The sequence below is a fragment of the Schistocerca serialis genome, chromosome 4 (genome assembly GCF_023864345.2).
Source record: "Schistocerca serialis cubense isolate TAMUIC-IGC-003099 chromosome 4, iqSchSeri2.2, whole genome shotgun sequence".
In the NCBI taxonomy this organism is placed as follows: Eukaryota; Metazoa; Arthropoda; class Insecta; order Orthoptera; family Acrididae; genus Schistocerca; species Schistocerca serialis.
Window position 1 is genome coordinate 885,374,457 of NC_064641.1, and position 27,456 is coordinate 885,401,912.

Here is a 27,456-nt window from a genome sequence, read left to right on the forward strand (position 1 = left end):
GGGAATGAGAGGGGAAGAAATGGAGTGGCAATAGTGGTCAGAGAGGGTCTGCAGGAGGAGGTGGAAGGTATCAATGATCGAATGTTAAAAGCCAGAGTACGAGTGAAAGGAAAAAGCATTGAAATCATCCTGATAGCAAGCATTTATAATATATAAAGTCACACACTAATCAAGCAATGGAAAATCAAGGATGGAATGTAACATATGAAAAGGAAAGTCGCTACTCACCATATGGCAGAGATGCTGAATCACAGGTGGGTACAACCAACATACATGTTTAAGGCATTCTGATATAACAAAGGAAATGTGATCAATTGCACCACGCTTTTCTGTATGTCTATAATAAAAAACAAATGGATGAAAACCCATGCACCCCAGCCTACAGGACATATGCATAATTTTCTGTAAAATCACATATTGCAATGTATTCATTGTTACCAAGTGTCTCTTTCGGATGTTGTAGAAATTCAGACTGTCAGGTGACTATCAAGAAATGCAACAAAAGCTTTTTTCATTTGTCTGCAAGGTTTTCCAAGAAGTCTTCCACACACAATACACATATCTGGAGAGCTGTTCTACCTACACATGTCCACAGTTTACATGTTATGTCATCAATTCCATTTTCATCAAACAACTCTTGCAGGTGTGTCATGATAGAATGTGTACCTGGACAATTTTCACATGAGGATTAGAGCATTTTGGCTGTGCAGGATTACAAATCCAACCAAGACAGTGTTTATAAGTGCTATGTTGACAGTGTGCATCATGTGCCAACTCTTTTCATCTGGAACCTTTCAACAGGAGCTTCACGTTTTTGTGAATATTGTGAACCCACACACTGTGGGTGGCAGCTGCACCAGCCAAAACACAGTTGGGTCACAACTGGCAGATTTTTTATAATCCTGTTTTCGGTCCTGGGTGTCCGCCTTTGAATGCTTGATACAGCCCATGCGGGTTTCCCAACAGTAGTCGCTTCCTTTATGAATCCTGGAACCATTTTCCCCGACAAAAACAATATCCTTCTTCCTAGGCAAACAGCGGCTTATGTTGTCTCTGTTGTAGAATTCTATGATACCATTCACAGTTTGTTCACTTAAGATACATTTAGGTCTTGGACTTGGAAGCCACTAAGATATTACATTCTTTGACTAATTGGTTTAATTTTCTCACTAAGTAGTTAGAGGCTCCAAAATTCATTTTCAATCCTTCGAATGCTCCAACTTTTTGGAAGAAGTGTCAGAATTTAGACCTTCTCACTGCTTCTGGTGCTAGTATCACTTGCATCATCATTTCAGATTCAACAATTGTTTCATGATCTGCATTTTCTTCCACACTAGGTACATATTTACTTCGGAATACTGCGGACACTTGCTTGAACTTTTTCTGTGCATATTTTCTCTCCCAGTCTCTTCTTCTCCAGTGGGGACTTGCCAAGAGGTACCAAACTATCACTTAATGCATCTAAAGCAATTTTTCAGCCTACAGATGTGTCTGACTCATCTGAGGAGCTATGCAGGTTTGTGGTTTCCACTCGTTTCAGTGTTGTTGGAACAGCCACAGACCCTGTACCCGAGATAATTTTTTTCTACATTTATCACATATTTTGTAGTTATGTCATTATGACACCGATCATATCAACCATCCACATTTGCACTTTACATAGATTTTTCTTGTATCTGTTGGGTCCATGTTCGGTAGCCATACATGATCTTCTCAAACTCCATCTTCATGGCAGATATGTATAATTTCAACGCACTATGTATTTTGCAGCAACTACCTGTCTACACGTAGCAGCCACACTGCAATCCAATATTTGATAGCTTGACACTGGAGTGCCTACATTGTTACCTTACTGTGCACTGTTATAACACCAGCTTTTTAATAATAAACTTGTTTTTTCAGTGCTTTGTGTCATATTGTTGGTATCTGAAAACAATTTATTTTGCATTAATGCAACATGTTGCTGTACCTATTACTATACATCTCCTAATCTCATTGATATCCTAATTTTTTACTACATTGTATAGTGTAACAAGAAGAAGCAAATATAACTTTTTCATCAGTTTTGAAGGTGACATGTTTTGTGATATTCAAGGTCAAAAGTCAAGGTCACTGACCTTAATTGTGTACATTCTTTGAATATGACAAAATTGCATACCATTGGAAAACTAGCTTCAGACCTTTCCAAAATTACATGATTCACTGTTCTATCTTTATTAGAACAGAAGATACAGCCATTTATGTCAGCAGTATTTGTCAAATTTTCCACACATTTTTAGGACTTCGAGCGGCCATTACTCTTTGTACTTGTGCTAAATTCTGTGATTTGGTATTTTTCATTCCCTTGTCATGTGCAATGAACACACCAAATTTTATGAAAATCGAAGAGGGTCAGGTTGAAAATTGTACTTTTCTTTGTCGGTTTGAAATGAACGCCTCTCGTGTGGCCACTTGTGTTTAGTTGTTGTAAGTGGTGCATTTTCTAATACTGCTGCAGTAGTGGGCTAAAGTAAAACTCTTCATTGGAGTATCAGTTCTTATCGGTCAACATTCAAAATTTAGCTAAAAATGAAAACGATGAAAGATTCCTGGAATTCTAAAAAATATCTGGGTTTTTCCTGGATGAAAAATTCTCTGTTTTTTCCCAGATTTCCTGGTTGTCCATAAAGATGAACAACAACAAAAGTAAAACAAAGGTGATGGAATATAGTCAAATTAAATCAAGTGATGCTGAGGGAATTAGATCAAGAAATGAAATCTTAAAATTAGTTGACAAGTTCTGCTATTTGGGCAGCAAAATAACTGATGATGCCTGAACTAGTGAGGATATAAAATGCAAAATGGCAATAGCAAGGAAACAGAGGAATGTTTTAACACTGAATATAAATTTAAGTGTTGGGAAGTCTTTTCTGACGGCATCTGTCTAGGGTGTAGCCTTGTACAAACGTTAAGACTAGATGAGAATAAAATCTTTTGAAATGTGGTGGTACAGAAGAATGCTGAAGACATGTAACTAATGAGTAGGTACTAAATCAATCTGTTCATAGGACACAACTCGAGGCACGAATTGTCAAATGGCAATGCAAGAAAGTGTGTGTGTGTGTGTGTGTGTGTGTGTGTGTGTGTGTGTGTGTGTGTGTGTGTTGGGGGGGGGGGGGGGGGGTTAAAATTATTGAGGGAGACCAAGGCTGAAATGGCATAAAGCAGGTCCAAGTGGATGTAGGCTGTAGTTAAAAGGTGCTTGCACAGGACTGACTACTGTGTACAGTTACATCAAACTAGTCTTTGGCAGACTGAAGACCACAATGTTCAGCAATAACAATGAAGCACAGTACTCACCTGGCGGAGGACCAGGAGGCAGCCTTAGGTTGAGCCTCGGGGGCAGGCCCGGTGGTGGGCCAGGTGGTAAGCCGGGGCGGCCAGGAGGTGGACCCGGGGGGAGGCGAATCCCTATAGGTGGCGGCATCCCCGGTCGCAGTGGTGGCGGCCTGAACATCACTGGCAGCATTCCCAATGGTGGTGGCGGTTGCTGCGCATTCTCCGACACTGTGGGGGGCGGCACGCTCGTGTCAGTGGCAGCTGTTTCGGGCAGTGCACCTGCACCGGTGACATCAGCCTTTGGTGCACCACTCCCCTGCTTTGAATTTTCTTCTCCTCCTTCCTCTGCCTCCAGTACAGATAATCTAGCACTCAGATCAGCAGCACGGTCTTGCTCGCGCTTCCGATGAACTTCTTCCATCTGAAATTGGGATACAATAATGTGTACACGTAAAGTATTTTACACTGTCAATACTTCTTCACTAAATCATTACGCCAGTGTGAAAGTCATGTGTCCATCCACCTCACCTCCTTAGCAGTGTCAGACAGTATCACTGCAGTAGCAGTGTCAGACAGTATCACTGCAGCCATGTGCGGATGCATTTGGGTGCCACCATGATTGTGTGTGTGTGTGTGTGTGGTTAAAACCATATTACATGTAACTTCTTTCACTTTACTGAAAATTTCAAGATCTTTAGCTCATTTGCAACAATATTTTGTCCAAGATGAAATAAAGATAGTTTCAGATTGCATACAAATGCACAATTTCACCCCAGGATGAAATAAAGATTAGCTATGACTTTCACATTCCATATAAATGCACATGTGCCCCCGCGAGATTGCTTTGTTTTTATTAGTATTATTATTTTTACATTGTCCAACTACACAAAAAAACAATACCATGAAGGATACACAAGAACTTCTAATCTAAAAACGCAATGATTGCAGAATAGTAAGAACAAAAAATGATGATAACGCGAGGGGCAAAGATAGAAAGTGGACACTAGGCTTGGTTGTTCTGGCTGGAGATGGTACACACCCTTGCCTTCCCCTGACCTTTAAACTGGTTTACCTGTCTTGTTATTTTAGGGCAATATTATACAGTTTAACACAGTTTGTTGGTTGATTTTAGGGAGGGGACCAAACAGAGAGGTCACCGCACCCATTGAATTAGGGAAGGATTGAGAAGAAATTCGGGTGTGCCCTTTTGAAAGGAACCATCCCAGAATTTGTGTGGAGCAATTTTGGGAAATCACGGAAAACCTAAATCAGGAAGGCTGGACATGGATTTGAACCGCCATTCTTCCGAATGTGAGTCCAGTGTGCAGCTCAACATGGACTCGGAACCACAGTGCAACCTGGCATGTTTTCCACTTACAGATATTACCAGAGGTGGAAACAGAGATGAACCACAGAACTTTGGATCTGTGACCTGCCACTTACTCTCCAAGCTGCCCAAATAACAACAAACTGTGTTACATAACATGATGGAGACAAAAGACTGTATACTGAGAAAAGAGAAAAGTAACAAAGTCCTCTGGAACACAGGGTCCCGGGTTCGATTCCTGGGTTGGAGATTTTCTCTGCCCAGGGACTAGGTGTTTGTGTTGTCCTCATCATTTTCATCATCATTCCGGGGTGGTGACAGGAAGGGCATCTGGCCACCCCTTTAACTAACCATGCCAAACTCACTAATAACCTTGCCGACACTGTGGCCATGTGGGATAAGGCACATGCAGAAGAAGAAGAAGAAGAAGACAAGGAAGTATTGGCAACAAGCACCACTGGTTCAGTAACCACCAGTGAAATACCTTGTTAGTTGTCTGGCAGCTTATGTAGGTAGTTGTCATATAGCATAGGAAACTTTTTGAAAGAGTAAGTATTTGAGTGAAAAATTAATACTGGCCAATGCAGGATATAATTTAAAAATAAAACAAAATATAGTATGAATTCCTCTACAAGGTTCTTAGTGCCTTGCTAAAATAGTCTAACGAATAGGATTAAATACACAAAACTTACAAAGTACATTATACACTAACTCGCAAAGGACTGGTACAATTCAATATGCTGAAACCTACCCCGGGAATTTTTCACACAGGAAGAATACACTGAAAGGAATGCAGTGCCAAAATTTAGCTGCCAGGATACTCTGCAAATATTAAAAACAAAAACTGTTAAAGTTACTCATTTCTGCCACATGAAGAACTGCTTATAATAGTGGTTTGTACAACCCCTCCTGCCTAGTGCATGAATTGCCGAATAAGCAGGTTAGCTGTGACAAAGGGATGTAGTGCCACATAGTGTGAAGTCTAAATGCAAACAATGAATTTTAACTACTTAAACCATCCTAAAAATTTTCCAAATCATTAGTTTTTTTTAATAACTTGCAGTTCATATCGACAGCTATACTATTGGAGAGATGTAATTGTTACACAAGTGACTAGTGGAGATAAGAAAATCAAGGCAGTGTATGACATTACATTACAGATAACTTTCACCAGTATGGACTTTAATCTCTACCTGGTACTCTGAACGTGTCTACGCATAGTCACGTTCAGAGTACCAGGTAGAAGGATTGGTGGCACACGTAAACACGGTCAGAGCACACAGGGACAGGTACAAAGGCACGTGCATTAACAACTCCAGAGCAGTTAAAGGTTTAAACCACCGCTCCTGCCTCCTTACGAGTGTCAGGCATCCATCTTTGCTCCCTTTCAATATCCAAAGCCTGTCAGGCATCCATCTTCGCGCTCTTTCAATATCCAAAGCCTGTCCCCATGCCTTACTAAATGTGTACCTCTTGTCTCTATGAAAATTGTTGCTCTTTATTTTAATATCAGCCACCACCTCTATAACGCAATCATCCCAATATGTTGATACTGAAAGAGAGCAAAGATGGACGATTGACCCTTACACTGAGACGGGAGTGGCTGTTTCAAATGTGGCACTAGCCCCTTGTGCCACCTGACATCACTCAGTCTCGTGGTGACCCGGAGCTGCTAAGGGCTGCCCAACTCACCTTCCATAACAGGACGTTTTGGCCCTCTCTGATTGGTGCAAGCTGCTCCAATTGTACCTACATAAGCAGAAAACCAAGCCAGCTCTAGCAGTCAGTGGTTTGTACTCCTGACAACGATGGCAGAGATAGCAATCGAAAACTGGTGATTTTTATTCGAATTGACATAGTTTAAAAGTCAAGATTTTCTTTTAACAGCACTGTTCTGCTGATTAACCTGAAATGACAAAGAGGTATTGGAAATTATGCTGTCTGCCAATTTTCTGAAAAATACTTTACACTCTTGAAATTTTTTTTTATCGAGAGGCTGAATCACACTATTTGCTGCATATGTGAGATCAGAGTCCTCCTCCTAAAGACAGCGGTATCATTATTCTAGGCCAAGTGTTCAACAGAAGCAGTGAATTATTTTCTGCAAATGGTAAGAAAATTTTTAGTATGTAACAATGAACATTATTTTCTCCCATTTTTAATTATTAGACTTTCGCAAGTCAACAGTCCTTTTTCTTAATTTTTGGTCCTAGTTTGCCCTGACGTTCCTGAAGACAAAGATTAAACTGCAGAAACAATACCCCTCCGAAACTCATCACTGACATTGTTGTACCATATTTACCCAAGTATAAGATGACCCTGAATGTAAAACACCCCATCCCTCTTTTCAAAATCTCCTTGAGGAAAAATTATTTTTAACTTACTTTTACTAATCAAAAATGCAAACAGTTTTATTGACTTAGTAACTGCCTAAAAAGTTAACATTATGCCTATTCTAAATTTATGCCATTTACTGTTACATTTTGGTAATACAATGAGAATTAAATAAACAAAATGAAACTCTTTACATTAATTTGTGGACTGTTTTCTTTTCCTCCTTTCTGCATTACCAACCTGTCACCTGTGGTCTCACTATATTTAATCATCATCACCCTAATGGTACAGCTGTGGAATCCATACCTTTGTTGTCACAAATATTTGGCTGTTTCTTCTGAATATGTCATGATTTCTAAGGTTATGGTTACAGTGGGACCTGAGAACATGTTGTTTTCTTTCCAGATATCTACTGGATTTTGCTTCTATACTGATGAGAGAGTGTTACAATGTCTGTTGCTTTCAAAGATATTGTCTGCCCATCACTCTCTCATTATCTGCATAGAATCAGCAGTGGACACAACCCCTTTTATCCTGCCATACAACATGGTAAGTGTCGACAACATTTACACCACAGAACACTCAGTACTTTTAGTATCTCCTGCAGAAATGAAAACTACTATTGAGTTTTTGTTCAATTTTCAAGTCCATATGCACAATTCATGTTCATATTTTATAAAACGAATGTGGCTTTGCACACTGCTTAAATTTAAACATTTTCTCCCTATTTTGTTTCACAAAAGAAATTTAAGACTTTTCTTTCTTACTGAAAACTATTACTGTGTATGTTTTCTTTGGGCTTGGAAGACACTCCATTTTTCTTCTGGACTGGGCACAACAATCATCATCTGAGTTATTTAAAGTTTTGTCTACGTTTTCACAATTTCTAATGAAATGTGACATCACTGGAATGAATGTCCTATGATAATACACACATCAAAACAAGTTTAGTTCCCAGAACTCCTGAAGATACACGTTGACAGTGCATATTGTATCACAGACACAGTCCCTTTCACTGTTCATTAGATGGAGGGGGTCCGACAGCCGATCAGTTCCAGTCGTTCCACCAGGAAGGAGGTACACAGCTCGTGTTGTCTGTAGTTCAACCATGCCTAGGCGGTCAATACCACGGTTCGATCGCGTCAGCATTCTTACTTTCTACCAGGGAGGGCTCTCAGCAAGGGAAGTGTCCAGACGTCTCAGAGTGAAACAAAACAATGTTGTTTGAACATGGAGTAGATAGAGAGAGACAGAAACTGTCGATGACATGCCTCGCTCAGGCCGCCCAAGACTGCAGTGGATGACCTGTACCTATGGATTACGGCTCGGAGGAACCCTGATAGCAGTGCCACTATGTTGGATGATGCTTTTCGTGCAGCCACAGGACATTGTGTTATGACTCAAACTGTGTGCAATAGGCTCATGATGTGCAACTTCACTCCCAATGTCCATGGCGAGGTCCATCTTTTGTGTGTCTTTTACATTTTACTAAAAATTTCTAAACTGAGTTCCTCTAGTTTATCAAGTTGCCACTGCATGCCCTATTTGATTTTGGCTGATGCTAGGTGACGTCCCTCCATTATACATGCTGGCTGCTTTAGATGGCCGACAACTTTTTCTGGAAATCCTCCTATCTTCCTATGCTTGTGTTGATCTAGTGGAATAATTTTTTATTCCAGGAACACTCATAATGGCTTCCTCCTGCTCTCTTTAACAGTCTTATCAGACCCTTGCAGTCTGAAAGATTGTATATGTCTCTACATTTGCTAAGCATGAACCTGTGTAGTGCTACACATCTGTTTCTTATTGCTGAGTGCACTGCTCACTTCACCAAGTGACAAGCTGTCTTAGGAGATACTCTGAAGACTGCAAGATGGATACATGAGTGGTGTGGTGGATCACATTCATAATGTGATGCATCTGCTTATGTGTGGTGTTGTAGTGTTCAGTCATCAGTCTTCTAATGGTTTGGTGTGGCCCGCCACAAATTCCTCTCCTTTGCCAACCTTTTCATCTCAGAGTAGCACTTGCAACCTACATCCTCAATTATTTGCTGGATGTATTCCAATCTCTCTCTTCCTCTACAATTTTTACTCTCTACAACTTCCTCTAGTACCATCCAACTTATTCCCTGATGTCGTATCATCCTGTCCTCTCATCACTGTTTTCCATATAATTCTTTCCTCAGAAATTTTGCGGAGAACCACTTCATTCCTTACTGTATCAGTCCACCTAATTTTCAAGATTCTACTGTAGCACCACACCTCAAATGCCTCAATTCTCTTCTGTTCCGGATTTCCCAAGTCCATGTTCCCCCATCATATAATGCAATGCTCCAAACATACATCCTTAGAAATTTCTTCATCAAATTAAAGTTTATGTTTGATACTAGTAGACTTTCTTGGCCACAGGGATTGTACTTTATTAAATCCAAAGATACATTAATTTTCACAGAAAACTTAGTCCTCGATTGTGTACTTATATAGTAATATCACTCACTTTGAAACATATCCAAAGTTTTTAGTTATTGCAATGATGATATGGGATGGCAGTAAGCTTTGTTACACAATGGCTTTACAAGCATTACTTACGCTGGTACTGCATGTTTCTGATTGTTGTTTAGTGTACTTCAGGAAGATGTCTGCAGCTTTAGCATCTGCATTACGAGATATTTACTTTCATAATAAAAACTTCCTGTAAGCTTTTGATTATCTTTTTGTGTCTGTTACAATTTTCTCATAAATAGTTGCTTGTCCAGCACTGTACTCAGCAGCAATGGCTTTCTGCTAAGAACCTCACTTCAACTTACCTTTAATTTCGAGTTTCTGCCTGAGGTCCAGCACATGTTTAATTTTAGAAATCACGATTCTGAACCATAAAGAAAGCAACAACTTCAAACATTTATAGCATAGCTTAACATTGTAATTTACTAACAACATTGTTGCACTTGAGAATTCATAAGTGTATGTGTGATTTCTGCTTGAGCGACTAGAGGCTGGATGTGGACCAGACTACTGAGAGGCTAAACTACTGAGGGCTGGATTAGCGGGAGTTTAGTGCACTTCCAGTTAAGTCCCATTTAGCATCTGTTTTCTGTGTTTCCTTTCAGCCACTGCTTTATCTACTCAGATCATCCTGATCAGAAAATGGTGACTGCAGTGTATGTTATCGGCCACTTCCTAAAGATACTTGCTCGTGAGGATTGGAGAGGATACCAAGAGATCCACTGGCAAGAAAGACTCTGTGCTCCTCATTGTGTTCAGCAGACACAGAAGTCCTAATGATATGAGACTCTTAACAGCTCTAGCCTGAGGCAGGCGATAACAGAGCCACACAGAGCATTAAGGGGGTTCAGGTCCTCACACAGGAGTTCTGTGAGAGCCTTATAGAGTGTCATCAGGATAGAGTGTCATCAGGAAAGTTAAAAGTATTGTAGCTGGGCTGGCCACTGATGCTGCCTGTACGTACACCTTAACCGGCCTGTTTCCATGCTCTTGGCATCGCCTGCCACAGCCGTCATGTGTGGGCAAATCCCAATTCTGTCCAAACACTAACGCCAGTAGAAGACAATAGCTAATCTGTGTACGCACCAGATGGAAATGGCAGCATACAGACCAGACTCCAGCAACCGTGACAAGCGGCTTCAGAAGGGATGGTGGCTATCATTGAAACAACCAGTTTTCCGTTACATTGATTCTTTTCATCTCCAGTTTAATCAAACTTTTAAATCTGCTCAAAATAACCAGTTTCTGATATAACTGATTTGCGGTTTTTTTATTGCTATTATTTCCAGTAACACATGCAGACTTGAACAAAGGTGGAAATTCTAATGAAGATGAAGGAGCAGATCATGATGAATATGAGGCTGCAGAAAAAATCAGTCTTATTGTCTCTAGCAATGACCACGAAGGTAAATGAGGGGGATGCAATGGCGGCAAGAGCATAAGGTCGCAAGTTGGCGACTTCCCAAGATCATCACTTTTGGATGAAATTAATTTTTACCACTGAACCAATCACAGAATTAAGGGTTCAGTTATTATCCCAAGTTTATAGCATGTCAATAAAATGATAGGTATTACAATCAAATACAACTTTTCTTCCAAGGAACATAACAGATGTTTTTACTTACATGAAGTTGCAAATTTGTTTTGCCTCCTCCTGTTTTTAATCTTTTAAAGCAAATGGAGCATTGTAATTCTTTGCTACCACACTTTATAAAATACTTCCATGAACTAGGGATGGTCAGGGTGTATATGACCTGGGACAACCGGAGATCCTGGAAAAACCCGAGAACTTTTTCGTCCGGGAAAAACCCGGGAATTTTTTAGAATTCTGGAAATTTTTCATTTCTAGTTTTCAGTTAAATTTTTGTAATTTTGATTGGTGGGAACAGATGTTCTTAAAAAAGAAATAAAACAAAGATGCTGTAACTTACCAAACGAAAGCATTAGTATGTTGATAGAGAGAAATAACAAACACAAACACACACACAAATTTCAAGCTTTCACAACCCACGGTTGCTTCATCAGGAAAGAGGGAAGGAGAGGGAAAGACGAAAGGATGTGGGTTTTAAGGGAGGGGGTAAGGAGTCATTCCAATCCCGGGAGCAGAAAGACTTACCTTAGGGGGGGAAAAGGACAGGTATACACTCGCACGCACGCACGCACGCACACACACACACACACACACACACACACACACACACACACACACACACACACACACATCCATCCGCACATATACAGACACAAGCAGACTGTGTGCGAGTGTATACCTGTCCCTTTTCCCCCCTAAGGTAAGTCTTCCCACTCCCGGGATTGGAATGCCTCCTTACCCCCTCCCTTAAAACCCACATCCTTTCGTCTTTCCCTCTCCTTCCCTCTTTCCTGATGAAGCAACCGTGGGCAGCGAAAGCTTGAAATTTGTGTGTGTGTTTGTGTTTGTTATTGTCTCTATCAACATACCAACACTTTCGTTTGGTAAGTTACAGCATCTTTGTTTTTAGATATATTTTTCCGATGTGGAATGTTTCCTTCTATTATATATATCTCACTACTGCAGAATAATACTATAGCAATAAAACAGGAATGAGAGAAAAAAACAAAAATAAAACTTAAATTGCAAAGAAAATGCATGTGTACAACAAAACACACATGGCTTCATAACAACAAATTGCCTCTGATGAACGTGACGTCACAACTGTTTACCTTAGATTCCTTTGGGCAGTTGTGAACGCGCTCTTACGCTTGCGTATGAGTAGTACCTTCTCCTGCTTTTGGATGGAAAAAACTTACAAGCGCGCCCAAGCTGCCAGATGCACCCATGCACAGCACGCCTGGATCTAGGGGGCAGAAGTGGGGGGGGGGGGGGGGGGGCATTTGGTATTGGTACTTCCTGAATTATATTCTGTCGTGTTATAAAAAGGACCATTTGTGCCAAAACAGTCTCGTTAATTTGATGTATGTTACAATGGTTGCAATATTAGAAAGACCTATTTCATTTTATCTAGCAGACAGTGACAAAATAGACATAATCAGATCAAGAAACCACAACAGTCATGGGTACTATTTGTATTAACAGCTTTTTCAATATTAGATAACGACATTTTGATTTTTCGTGTAGCAAAACATTTGATGACCTTTGACGAGGTAATAGATTCTTTCGCAGTCGGAAAAGCACACCATGTAAAGTTGTATCAAGATAGAGAGAAAAAACAGCTAGGAAGAAATGTATACTGTCTTGCGTGTTTCTTGCCTTTACGTATTCTATATTTAATTTTATGTCACACAAAACAGCATGTTGTTAGTTAATAGGCAATAAAGAATGTAATTTTTCTGAAGAGTTATTGTTCTCCCAGTTACAAATCTTCCCATCCAGTATTAATTGTGAGGTTTTTATTTATTTATTTATTTTTAAAAGAGGGGCAGGATGTCAAACCTGTCCTGAATATAGTTTGATGGCATCTAGTACAAAATATACAAGTTTGAATCCTACAGAACGAAATTCAGTGACGTGCAATAGAATAATATGGTGTAAAGGAGCATGGCGCTGCACTTTGGCCAACCTAAGAGGAAATAATATGTCTCACATGTCGTCGAACATTTATGTTTTATGTATCAGACTCTTCAGAAAGATGTGTGCTACAAAATAAACATATTTCTGAAAAGTCCTATTCCAAACGCTCGCGGGAGGGTGTGAGGGCACTATCTACTATTGCCCCAGTTCGGAAATATCGTAAATCCAGGGCTGATGTGCAGAGCAATCTGAGTGCCAGACAATGAAGTTTTTTTGTCAGTTTGCTACAGAAATTTGGCTTTTATTAATCTTTTCCACTGAGGCAGTCAATTTATTTGAAACGAAGTGTTTACCGTATTTACTCGAATCTAAGCCGCAACTTTTTTCCGGTTTTTGTAATAAAAAAAACCACCTGCGGCTTAGAATCGAGTGCAAAGCAAGCGGAAGTTCTGAAAAATGTTGGTAGGTGCCGCCACAACTAACTTCTGCCATCGAATATATGTAGCGCTTCACAGGCATGCTTTGCAGGCACAAAGATAAATACTGGTGCCAAAACCTCTGCGTCAGTAAATAAATTTAAAAAAAAAAAAGTGGAAGACGAGCTTTTTTTCCTCCGGCCCGAGTTTCGACCAATGCATTTTCATGCATTATCCATCGAAGTAAATACAAATTCCGTATTGTTTATCTTCGAATGTTGCAGCGTTTCAATGTACTACGTAAATCCGACTGGCAAGACTGTTAGGGATGTTTGTCAATATGGCCAACTCACGTTCTGAATGTTTTCCTACCTGTGAGAAGAGATGGTTGCTAATAGGAACTTTTATGAATTGTGAATCACATGCAGTATTCTCCTCACCATAAGAATAATACGAATATAAACATTTTGCCACGTATTCTTTCATGTTTGCTGCTATTTCATTTAAATTCTGTCTGCCTAATAAACTACGAAACTAGAGTGAGACAACAGAAAACACGGAACAATACACATATGATGTCATGTTTATATTCGTATTATTTTTATGTGTAATAGTGATACAGTCAGAAATGAAGCACGGCAATTGACTAGATTTTTAAATCTAAGATTACTCTAATTTCTGTGCAGAATGTAATGTACTAAAGAGGCGCCTGCAAAGATTTTCAAACGGAGAAAAATTTTCGCTAAACTCTCGTTCAGAACATATTCTATCATACACAGTCTATTATTTGGTTCTTGTTGGTCATTATCAAAGAAAGCAGCAGTATAAGTAACAACAAATAGCAGTCTCTTGCCATTGTTTTGCTAATGAGACGATTGTAAGCGGCGGTAGCACGCACAAAAGCGAGCCATGCCGTGAGCGGCGACAGGCCATAAACACTCATTATCAAAATGCGACAAACAATGCATGACACAGTACAGTAATGCATCCTCAGCTTAGAGTGACGCACGTGAAAAAAGAAGGGTACTCGTATAAATACGGACAGAGCGCCTGACACATAGCAATGGCTATCTGGTAAAGCGTAACTGCTAAGCTTACGTCTCGAACCAAACTACTGTAGCTGTATCGTCATTCATTTGACCTAAATTGTGTCTCATATTACAATGGACCAAATTTGTTTCGATTTGAAGATGCAGCCTAAAATTTTTCTCTCCCCTTGAATTTCCAGTCTCAAATTTCAGATGCGGCTTAGATTCGGGAAAATTTTTTTCCTTGATTTCGAGTCTCATTTTTCAGGTGCGGCTTAGATTCGAGTGCAGCTTAGATTCGAGTAAATACGGTAATTCGAAACTATTGGCTAGTTTCAACTGTTCGCAGCATTTTAAGTGCATGTTTTCAGCTTCTAGTATGTATGGTATAATAAAGAACCAAGCACGAGATAATACAATACTGGTACTCCAAGAAAATTTACATCCCGAAAAGCGCACTGAAAAGCCTGCTTCATTGGGAATCTGGACATACGAATGTGCGCTTTAAACCGGATCACGCATTTGAGTTTGCTTCATAAAATTCTGATGCTTTTGTAGTAGCCTTTGATGTCTTATTTCTTTTATGTAAGATATTTTAATGTTTTACATGTACGAACATACGGGCTCCCTATGTCATCAAAGCTGCGCAAGCCCAGTGACACCTATCTGGCACTCTGACAACTGCTGGAACAAACCTGTTTCTAACAGGTTATTGCGAATGGTGGTTTGAAAAGCGTTACTTTCAAAGTAAATTTCCTTTTACGCAAGATGAACTATGTGCGAGAATGTATGATGAATTTCTGAAATTGCAGAGCGTTTGACTCTCATTAAAAATCAACTCTCTGATGACGAGCCAGTTAGAAGAATTTCGAGCCCAGAAGATCAGATATTTATGTCGTTATTAAAAATTTTACTGGCACATTCGTGTGATGTATCTTAAAGTGTAACATGCACAAAAAGATCAATGTTATATGTGAAAGATTAGCGTAGCTTCTCTTGCAGCTTATTAATCTTCGAGACCAATATTATATGTGAAAGCTTTGCTGTTCTTGTAGCAACGCTATGTAAATTAATTTAAACTGTAACTTTTCCTATTTGTTTTTTCTCGCTACTTGACAGTGATGTTGCTACTGCCTGACTGCATCATGTGTATAGGCTCTGAATATCCACTGTCATCGGGTTGCGAGATCACGTGAGATGAGCTATGACTGGCTTACAAAGGTGCATCGCAATGTCAATTTCAATGCTTTCAGAAAGTAACAGGCGAGGTTTAGTGGAATTCGAATTTAAATAATATGAAAATATGCAGCGTACATGTTACTGCACATCAAAGATCTTTCCAAAAAGTGTTTTTCCTGTGAGTTTCGTTTTCTAAAGTGCTGGGAAATTCTACACTGCTGTATAAAACCAAACCATTCAAAGGATTTATAAGTTTTACAGTTCTGACAGAAAGTATACTGTCACATAACACGGAAGAAGTGTATTTTCACCCGGAAGAAGGTGTATCTTTTAACAGGGAAATTCAGGATTTTTTTTTTCCTTGGTCGCGTGTACACCCTGGATGGTATGAGTTCAATGTCTGAGGAAAACAGTGAGAAATTACCATACAAAACCGTTGGGGGCAACTCTTGCACACTGTGTGTCCATGCATACTGTCAATAGACCATGCCACTAGGATTGCCAATATACCAAGAAATGCTATTGTTATGACTGTGTCCAACACTTTTCTGTGTAGGCTGAACAAGCACAACATCCCATGTTACAACCATGCAAGGCACAGAGCGAGTGAGGCAAAGTAGGAAGAATGTGTCGATCAGTCCATTGCCTACCCCACTCCATCCTGCTTACACCTCGTTCTCATCAGTGTTGAGAAATGCAAGTGCATAATAAAGGATTTTATTTGGAATTACTGAAATTAGCAAAACATTACCTGAAATTCCAGGCAATAATGCCAACACTGAATGAGAGTTCTGTTTCATAAATGACCAATGAACCCAAGGATAAATTGAAAACCGACACAATCACTAAGGTATTGCGTAATTTAAAATTATCCTATCAAGAGCTACATGAAATGATTTCTAAGAAAAATAAAATTCTTGATAAAGTGGGTTTAGGAGAGAAATTTTAATACTTACTTACATATTAATGTTATTCATTTATAAGACAAACTGAAGTGAAAGTTTCTGAACATATTTTCACTTTCTGCTCCAGAACAATGTATAATTACATTGTTCAACAGGCAGCTTGTAGTTTATTTTGACATACATTATCTGAGGAAAAAGACATCAATTAAGAAGACAGAACTTGATTGCTATCATAACTGCTAAATTATAAAGGTGCTTACTGATTTTTTTTTATTTATTTTTTTAGTTGAGGCACATTTATGGTGGAAACAACTGACTGTAACTGATTATTAATAAATGATTGAAAATACCCAACTGACTGAAAATACCCAACCGACTATTTGTACTCAAAATTTATAATCCCGCTTTTAGAGCTGAAAGGCCAGCTGAATATAAACACAAAATCTGGTTTTTCTGTTTTTGGATCTGTCAAGCCTACGCATCACACAGCAAAAGGTACATTATTGTCTCTGCGATGCAGTACTGATTCAAATGCCTTGTGTTTTTTGCTAGTTTCTAAACCATAGGTTTTATTACAATAGTGCTGGTCTGATTTCCAGTTTCTATAAAATCCAATATTTCAAAGCAATGGAACTTTTATGAATAAATATCAATTTCTTTAAAGCTTTATGCAACAACCAAAAATTTTAGCACTGCTGCTATGGCTGGTTCCAATTACTCGGTTATTAGTAAAAAACGAAAAAAAAAAAGAAAACTGTTGTAACCAAGACCAAATAAATATTGAAAAATATCAGTTGTACAGAACTAAAATACCCGTACTGGTTTTAATCAGACATTTCTTCCCCCATCCCCAAGCATCAGTACTGCCCACCAGCAGTGCACGCATCCCTAACCACAGTGCTGCGAGCAGGTCAGTGCTTTGCTGGCTTCCCACCAGCTGCATCTGACTGGATACTGCCCTGGACACTATCATCTGGCCGAGCCCCAGCACTCTTGTATCCCGGCAGCCGGTGTTGGTTCAAGCACTGGCCTCCCCTCAGCTGCTGCTGCACTCTCTTAACATCCCACTGGCCAGCCCGCACCTTGACTGAGGTGGACACTGTCTACGATATTGACCAGACGCTGACCAAGGACCTCGAGGAGCTGGATTACCATTGAGACACTATCATTTTACGAGAAATTGCTATTATTTTTTATTACACTTCGAACTGTGAACAGTTCATTTATTTGAAACTTCCTGGCAGATTAAAACTGTGTGCCCGACCGAGACTCGAACTCGGGACCTTTGCCTTTCGCGGGCAGGTGCTCTACCGACTGAGCTACCCAAGCACGACTCACGCCCGGTACTCACAGCTTTACTTCTGCCAGTATCTCGTCTCCTACCTTCCTACCTCCTACCTTCCAGTTCATTTACGTATTTACCAATAAATGTATTTCTTTCATGTACCCTGGGTGCCGAATTTGTTACGTCCTATCTTCTTCATGAAGTAAGGACAAAAGACATCAAATCAAGGACACACACAAGTCGGCCTCTCCCTCACCTGGAGGCTGAATTATCTGCCCAGCCTCTTCAATCTTTCCCAGACAACCCTATTTCCTCACCGAGAAAGTAACATACTGGTGAATTAGCTTATGTAATTACCTTAATGTACAAGAGATATGGCATACCGATTGGTTTCTGGTTTTGTTGGTCTGGTCTGTGGGTTGCTAGTCAAGTTAGGAAAACTTCAAGAGTCCTCAAAACGTTTGAATTAATTCAACATACAACTTCAAACTAACTGTTGCCAGTACATAGAGACATTGGATTGTAATCACAGAGCAGAGTGTTTGAGCATATGCCAAGTCACAGCTTACTTGGCATTTTATCCTACCAGCTATATAATGGTCAATGGAAAGAGTAAGGTAACCCCACATAACAGCTTAACTAGATAGCCAGTGGTTAGCTTTACTCCTTCCATTAACAGATTATGTCTGTTAGAACCAAATGGTCAGTTTTGTTACTTTATCACATTTTTGTTCCAACTCAGTCAAAACTATTTTACCATAAAATTTTTTTAACAGACACACATTTTTCTGCAAACCTTTTACAGAAGTTGGTCTAAGATTTTAGCATGAGTACTTTGTTTTATTTTTATAGGCAGTAAATGTCATGTTCTCATTCTGTATAGCCTTGTAGTACAGAGAATGAGCCACTATACCAATAAATTACCAGCTACAACTAGTGACATGCCTCTAAAGATGGAAAATTTTTCTTCCACATTTTGTGTGTGTGTGTGTGTGTGTGTGTGTGTGTGTGTGTGTGTGTGTGTGTGTTTTTATAGTGTTATAAGACAGAAGCTATGTACTGAAGCAGCTACAGTGTTCTTGACATCTGAAACATTTCTGCATTCAAACTGGGCACATTACTCACCTCTTTCATGAATTGGTCAATGTCTTGGCCAGCCATAGCTAACATTTTTTGTTGCAAAGATGTTGGTTTGGGAGCCCCTGAAGTTTGACTGTCATCATTTTTCTCCTTGGAATTGTTCTCTCCTTTGTCAACTGCTGCATCATCTGTTGTACCTTCTGCATTCTCGTCATCATCATCATCGTCATCAGCAAATCTGATCACACGTGATCGCTTATCAGATGCTTCAGCAGCTGCACGCTCTGCTACTACTGCATCGCCTACAAAATATTAAAACATCAAACACTGTGTTCTTGAAGTTACCACACTGCGAAATCTATGATGTTTGTATGGTCATAGAGAATTATAACAGTGATCAACATTTAAAGGCAGCCCTTTCATATCTGTCTTATTCCGAATATAATGACATTTCATTAATTATCATCTTACCTCCCGACAGTACAGTGATACCTCCCGACAGTACAGTGATATAAGGAAAAGGTAAACAGGACACAATTAGGGATGGAAAATGTGTGGTTCACGCAAAATGGAATTATCAGCTGCACAGTTTGTGCCAGTTCTTATGTGATATGTTCCCTAGATTTTTGAGTTTTTCTTTTGGTGATATAATGACCTCTCCATCAGATATTTCCATGGGTCTATATTTCATGTGACTATACAGTGAAGCCCCTATGTATGAGCACCTGCCAAACATCCTAGAGGACCTGAAGATTGCTAAACACAAAAAACACCAACTTTAGAAGCAAATATGGCTAATGAGTTTATATCTTTTCTGCTCTTTCTAAACACATACATTTACTCTGAAACACCTAATATTCCACTCGACAATAACATATTTAGTAACTGTCTTGTGTTAGCTCCCCTTCCCTATACACAGAGTAGCTGTTTTGCAGGGGACAATCCAAACAGCACAGGCACTGAAGCAGCTGTTTAAGTCATTAGCATTGTTTTGTGCAGCATGTACAGCAGCTAGAAGACTTATGTTTGCAGCTGGTTACATTTTGGCACTGGACATTTATAGGCATAGATGGATGGTTAATTACCGTACCCAAATAGAATGTTGCACAGTAACTGCAGAATTATATAAAGCCAGGCATGTTACAGAGGGAGACTGAGGCTCAAAGCCAGGCATGTTACAGAGGGAGACTGAGGCTCAAATAAGACAAGCAGATTCAGGTGTATGTAGGTTGTAGTCATAATGCAGATATAAAGAAGGCTTGAATGGGAGGCAAGTATGGAAAGCTGCATCAAACCAATCTTTGGACTGATGACGACAACAACAACTAGTTGAAGAAAATGCATGTAGGCAATTCACACACTTAAATAAATGTGTATGCTGTAAAATACGGCTAAAATCACATGTCTGAGTGAGCTACCCACATATTCATTTAACAATACCCAAAGAGCAAGTAGGTGGAGGCAAGAGGGGGGAGGGGGGGTGGTGTATCACTAGTTGCATGAATAGTATCTAAGAGTGATATGTTCATATTTACTAAATTTAAGCCAGTAGACTGTAAATGGCCAGCATGCTGTCATACTGATAAATAAATAAATGTGCATATATCCTGAAAACTGACCCAAACCATGATAAATAGTAGTACAAATAAGTGGAGCATGTAACTAACTAACTAAATAAATAACCAGGAGAAGAAGCAGACAATGTGAGGCCCAAGGTTTTGTGGGTGCTCACCAACACCAGTCAGTCATCAGCAGTCACCTGAGAAGGCAACAAGTCACACTGCCAAAAATTCCTAAGTATTAATGACTATAACCAGCTAAACATCTAAGGAAAATTTAAATTATGTTTTGTTGTTGCCATTTTATCAACCACAGCGAAGTCACATAAAGAACAGTTCTTGTGAAGTTGACAATGACTGGCTGACTTATGTTGTTATAGGGTGTTGTGCAGCAATTATATTTCAAGTCCTTGAGAATGATTAGCACACCGATTATCACAAATCTGATGACAGGTGGAAATGAATAAATAGTAGCAAAAGTTCCAACAGCAGGAGGAGGTCATAGATTTTGAAAGAATTTTAATTCTAGTTCATGTGGATGGCAGTCACTGGTGCCTGTCTGCAGTCAACATGAAGCTGTAGAAAAGGAATGAGAGTTTGGGACTGATGATATAGTTTGATTTATAGGTATAAAAAGGTTTATGACACTGTTAAAAGGGAAGAGAGATGGCAAGGTCTGAAGAGACTGGAACTGCCAAAAGGACTGGCAACTCAAAATCACAAACATGTATAACAAATGCCCAAATTGTGTTATAATAGATAGCAAAAAGTTGCATTGCTTTACAACAGTTAGAGGGGTTCGACAAAGAGTGTGTTCTCATCAATGCTCTTCAATATGGTCATGGACAACATGATAAGTAGTTCACCAATGGTCAACAGCAGATGATATGAAAATCATAGCATATGCAGATGATGTGGTGAGAAGGGAAAACAATGAATAGAAATTTCAATAACAACTAAACAAATGGCCGAGGTTAATTGAAGAAGCTGACATGAAAATAAATTTAACAAAAACTGGTGCAATGAAAATCAGCACGAAAAATGAAAAAAAAAGAAGGATGTAAGTTGTAATACAAAAATTATTAAAGAACTAGAGAAGTACACAAACCAAGAAAGGAAGGGTTAAATTTTGGAGAGGATACAAAATAGCTCAAAAATTTATATTGTTTATCAGACATAATTAAGAATTGGAGAAAACCTGAGGAAGAAAAGATTATGATACACAATTTATCTACTTGTTTTGACTTATGGATCGGAATACTGAACTTGGACAAAGAAAGATCGAAGCAGAATGCAAGTGACACGAGATGTGCTTTGTATCCTGAGTAAGATGAGAAGGGACAGGGTAATGAATGAAACAATGCAAAATATGCTTCAATCAATGCTCTAGAAGAAAGTATGGAGAGAAATAGCCTGAAATGGTTTGGCCAGAATGGGACAAGATAGACTTTTAAGAAGTACTCTGGAATGGCCAGAATCTAAAAGAAAACCAATTGGAACACCACAAGCAAGATGGCGAGACCAGATGAAGGATAATGTGAGCTAAAGAGTACTACAATGGGAGGAAAAGTAGGATGATAGACTGTGAGAGAAAACAGAAGATTGGAAGGGGCTCTGTGAATGACCCGCATAAGAAGAAGCGTTTCAGAAGAAGAAGAGTGACAGACCGAAGTGGATACCAGGTCCCTGGAGCAGACAACATTCCCTCAAAATTATTGAGATGTTTAAGACAGCAAGCCATGACAAAACTACTGCACTTGTTGTGCAAGATGTATGAGGCAGGGGAAATACCTTTAGACTTCAAGAACACTGTAATAATCTCAAGAAGGCAGGGTGCTGACAGATGTGAATACTATAGAACCAACAGTTTAATAAGTCACAGTTACAAATTACTTCCAGAAGAATGGAATAGTTAGCAGAAGCTGACCTTGGGGAAGAGCAGTTTGGATTCTGGAGAAACGTAGGAACAAGTGAGATAATACTGACCCCGCACCTTATCTTAGAAGACAAGTTGAAGAAAGGTACACCATTTGTAAATTTAGCAAACACTTTTGACAATACTGAGTGTACTGTTCTTTCAAATTTTGAAGGTATCAGGGATAAAATATGTGAGTGAAAGGTTATTTACAACTTGTACAGAAATCAGACTGCAGTTTTAAGTGGCAAAGTATATGAAAGGGAAGCACTAACTGAGAGTGGAGTGAGACAGGGTTGCAGTAGCCTATCCCACATGTTATTTAATCTGTACATTGAGCACGATGTAAAGGAGATTGAGGAGACAGTTGGAAAGGGAATTAAAGTTAGGGAGTAGAAATAACTTCAAGTTTCTCCAATGACACTGTAATTCTGTCAGAGACGGCAAAGTACTTGGAAGAGTAGTTGTACAGAATGAAAAGTGTCTTGAAAATATATTGTATGATGAACATGAACAAAAATAAAACAAGGGTAATGGGATGTAGTCAAATTAAATCAAGTGATGCTGAGGGAATGAGATTAGGAAATAAGACACTAAATGTAATACATGAATTTTACCATTTGGGCAGCAAAATAAGTGTTGATGGCTGAAGTAGAATGGATGTAAACTGCAGACTTGTAACACAAAGAAAAGCACTCCTGAAAAACAGGAATTTGTTAACATCTAATATAAATATAGAAGTTAAGATGCACTTACTGAAGATATTAGAATCGAGACTGGCACTGTACAGAAGTGAAACTTGGACAATAAGTGGTTCAAACAAAAAGATAATAAACACTTATGAAACGTGGTGCTACAGAATGATGCTGAAGATTAAATGGGTAGATTGAACAAATAATGAGGATGTACTGGATCTGACTGTACTTTTTGTCCAATGTGAGAATTTTTTTACTAAATGAGAAAGCCTGAATGAAGCTACTCTCAGTATTAGGTGATTGCTGCATCACTATTTTCTCTCTCTCTGTAATTGAAATTTCAAAGTGATCCTTCAGTCAACATGGTAACTGCCAATAACAGATGACAATAGGCTGTATTTCATGCGTCAATTATGTTTAAAGTGAAATTAGACTCTAATTTGGGTCATTTAGCAAAAAAATTACAAGTGCTGAAAGAAGAAGTAGTAAATCACAATTTGTAATGAATTATTTGATCACATTGCTTATGACTAAGGCAGACTCCGATTTCAGGTCCTTCTGTCCATTTTCTCTATTGATACATTAATTTGGAAAGTTACAAGAACAAACTGTATCTACATGTGTTATTATATTCACCTGCTGCTCAAGCAGATAAATTCTATTATTCCTATCAGCATAGATTTCTTGTATAAGTTTCCTTGCTCGGCTCGGAACATTTACTGCAATGTACCACATAGAGCATAGCTTTTAGACGTCATTGCTGATTAATAAATAATAGGGGTACTAAATACAATACATATGTCAATGGGAATCACAATTTTAGAAAGTATATCATGAATGAACATCTAAAACTTCCACTGGAGAAGGATGCCCATTACAATTCCATTTATCGAATCTCCAAAAATCGAATTTCGGAATGCTATGGCGAATCTGCCTACGGTTTTATCAGCAATGAAGTGACAACATAGTTTACTTACCATCTTGCTCCATCGGTTCTTCATCTCCGCTGTCATCACTGAGCTCTGGAGGAGGCCCGGGTGGCACTCCTGGGTTCTTCTTTGTTTTTGGAGGGCCAGTGCCAGCATAGGCTGAAGTCTTTTTAAGTATTCCAGGCGGAGGGGGCAGTGTGAGGCCTGGGGGCAGGGGAACTCCTGCCAGAGCTGCTGCCCCTGATAGGTGGTGGGGTGGGATGAGGCCCACCAGCGGGTCTGCGGTGGGAAGCGGTATCTGGGAAGGAATGCCTGCAAACAGTATCGAGTCCGGGTGGACTGACGAGGGAAGCTGCAGTGTCGGGAGAGGAATGTCATCGACTTGGACCTGCTGAGCGTGCCGCACCGACTCGGCATATGCGACGAGGGCCGCTCGGCGTTTTTCGTACTCTACTTCCATCCGCTTCAGCTCTGCCCATTTTTCTGGATCTTCTTTATCCTATCACACAAATTGAAATGTTCAATACTGTCCACAAGAATGTAATTTTTGCAACTGAATCAGGGCAATAACAAGATGTTACACAAACTTAAAATTTCTGTTCAACATTTATTACCTGGACTTTAGCGTAACAATTATGCCTCATTTACTTCTACACAAATCTACCCGCACAGAATACCGGCAGCTATAAACACAATAAAATCAGGCAACTGAGAACCACATTCTGTCACAATTAGTAACACTCTTGGAAGGACCAACAATGGCTAAACTGTTCCTCCTGATAGACACAAGACACGAGACAGGCAAATATCCTCAAACATCAAGGAGAATTTATATTATTTTATATTATTTATTTATCAGTTTCTGTGGGAACATCCGAGCTAAAGCTATTTGCTCATGGAATGAGTCAGTGCACAGTTTATAGAATGCTGATTAGAAAATTTATAAACAAATACTTAAAGAATTAATGAAACACAAAAAACTGAGTGTATACGAATTAATAACACATTACAGAGAACAGTTCTCAACTACTGCAAGGAACTCCTAGATAGGACAGGAGGGATGTCACAAGGAAACTTTCAACTTCGGTTTGAATACTTTGGGTTTTTCACTCTATTTTTTTGTTTTTCCATACAGTGTTTACTGAATGATTGTTACAGTTTTTTCTGAATGAGTTAATGTATTCCACAACAAATTTCATGGTGGAATATATGTACACGGACAACAGAGTTAGAATTCAGAGACACCTGAACAGCAATTGCGTGCATAAAGAATATTATTCTTAGTGAGTTTCCCAAAATACAACACCATATGAGGAAACAAGCCCTCATGTTTCTGTGTCAGTGACAAGCGGAGGCAGATGCTTGCTGATGTGAGTTTATCAAACTCTCAGTTTAATAAGACATGATTGTAAAATACTAACACAACTTATCTATAGATTGATGAAGGACTGGAATAAGTCGACTGGGTAGAAGATGAGTTTGGCTTCTGGAAGAATGCAAGAAAATGTGACGTAATACCTACCCTAAGACATAGCTTAGGTGGTAAATTAAAGTAAGTCAAACCAAAATTTAAAATGTTTGTAGATTTAGAAAAAAAACTTTTGATAATTTTCTTTGAAATTCTGAAGGTGGCATGAATAAAATGTTAGAAGTAAAATGTCATTTACAACCTGTACAGAAACAAAACTGATTTGAAGGAAGTGAAAGGGAAGCAGTAGTTGGGAAGGGAGTGAGACATACTATATAACCCATACATTGAGCAAGAAATAAAGGAAACTAACGAGAAATATAGAAGGTAATTAACATTTAGGGAGAAGAAATTAAAAAAAATTAAGATTTGCTGATGACAATGTAAATGCTTGTTGATGATTGCACAGCAGCACTCCACCACAGGACAGTCAGTCTTTGTAGAGGGCCTGGGGAATTTATAGTAGGTAGGTTAGCAATTTGGTGGATCACCCAGTCATTCATGGATGCTTCCAGAACATTCAAGTACAGTCATCTGTCTGTAGAGTTTTCATTTAGAGTTACTGAGTATCCACTTGGGTACTAACTTATGGGTATTGCGTAATTTGATTGGTGAACCCAGATCACAACGTGGTTATTTAAGTACAAATAGTTTCTCATTTCTCACAAAGATTTGTGTGGTTGGACCAGAGAGCAAATTGGGGTATTAATGGAGAAGAACCATCGTGTAACAATTTGGAAGTGAGTGCTCTGTCCCATGTTCAAAAGACATAACTCTTCTCTTTGTATCAGGCTCTCAAAAGCTGTACCCAGGGAGTATGTGGTGACAGAATCCCACTGTCTGCATTAAAATCTCTCAGGTGAACTATGGCATGTGCTTGTTCAGATCTTCATTGGGAATAGGTATACAAAAGATAATTATGGTCACACCATGCACGCACATGTATTATTGCAGCAAATGACTTGCTTGCAAGTTGGTGCTGAGGGGAGATGCAAGGAATGGTATTCATCACTGACAAATACAGCAACATCAACTTTAGGCCTCTTGCCAGGCCATTACTATTCCACTGGGGCGTGGCAACCATTTATTGGTAAAGTATTACATTCATCAATGTTGAGATTAACAAAAGTTTTAACCCTAGAACAGATAGAAGAAAAAGTTCCAAAGTTAGCAAAACATAGATTTTAAACAACAACTCCAAAAAAGTTCTTTTATTGTTTATTAGTATTTAAATTTATCATACATTTCTTTTAAAATAGAATTCCTCCAAAAATCTTCAAATTAAGTTATTTAGCATTTAAAAACATTCTTGAACATTTAGAATCATTTTTTGGAATTTGAAAAGTATTATTAAAAGTTATGAATTTAGGACTGTTACATCCCGCCAGCAGACATTGTAATGGAGGCAGATGAGCTGGTGTGGGTAGAGCACTGGAAGTGTGAAAACATGCTATAGAGGGAGTACACAAAGTGTAGTATCAGCAGACAGTGTAGTGCAGTGGCATTGTCATGCCTGTGGATATACTAAAGTAGGCACAAAGGATTTTCTTACGCATGTTATGGCCTTATAGCTTTCCTCTGTTCCTAGTGTTAAGTTTTGGATACTATAGATCCTGCTAGTAGGAACAGTTTTAGCTACGGAAGGAACAGCAGCAGCAGGAGCAGATGCAGATGCAGATGCTGCTAAACCACAATGAGGACTTGCTTTGTGCCCTTGCCCAGCCAGTAGTGAGCCAGACGCCCGCTCTTCAGTTTTCTTACCCAACCCCAGCCACTGTTTACCAGTTTTGATGAGCCTACGGTAACATGGGAAATTACCTCCAGCAGTTCTTGCACTGCCAGGAAAGGCGTATCATCGATCTGGTTGATAAGGCCACCTTGTTGTTGTAAAGCAGTATGGGTTTATATGAAGTTGTCCAAAATTTGAAGCCTTCTACTGAGCCCGAGAAACTTCCCTTTGATGAGCCTTTCTGGTTGCTGACATGGTATTATGAACATCAGAT

At 39.2% G+C, this 27,456-nt stretch overlaps 1 protein-coding gene across 1 annotated transcript in view; it reads right to left on the bottom strand.

Moving 5' to 3' along the window:
* The window catches only part of LOC126473550 (WW domain-binding protein 11), a 96,106-nt gene that overhangs the window by 19,181 nt on the left and 49,469 nt on the right, over nt 1–27,456 (bottom strand). The window contains exons 4-6 of the mRNA XM_050100680.1: nt 24,034–24,484; nt 18,933–19,189; nt 3,340–3,739 (exon numbers count right to left, since the gene is read on the bottom strand). Of these exons, the coding sequence (XP_049956637.1) occupies nt 3,340–3,739; nt 18,933–19,189; nt 24,034–24,484 (1,108 nt within the window). The remainder of the gene's footprint in view (nt 1–3,339; nt 3,740–18,932; nt 19,190–24,033; nt 24,485–27,456) is intronic.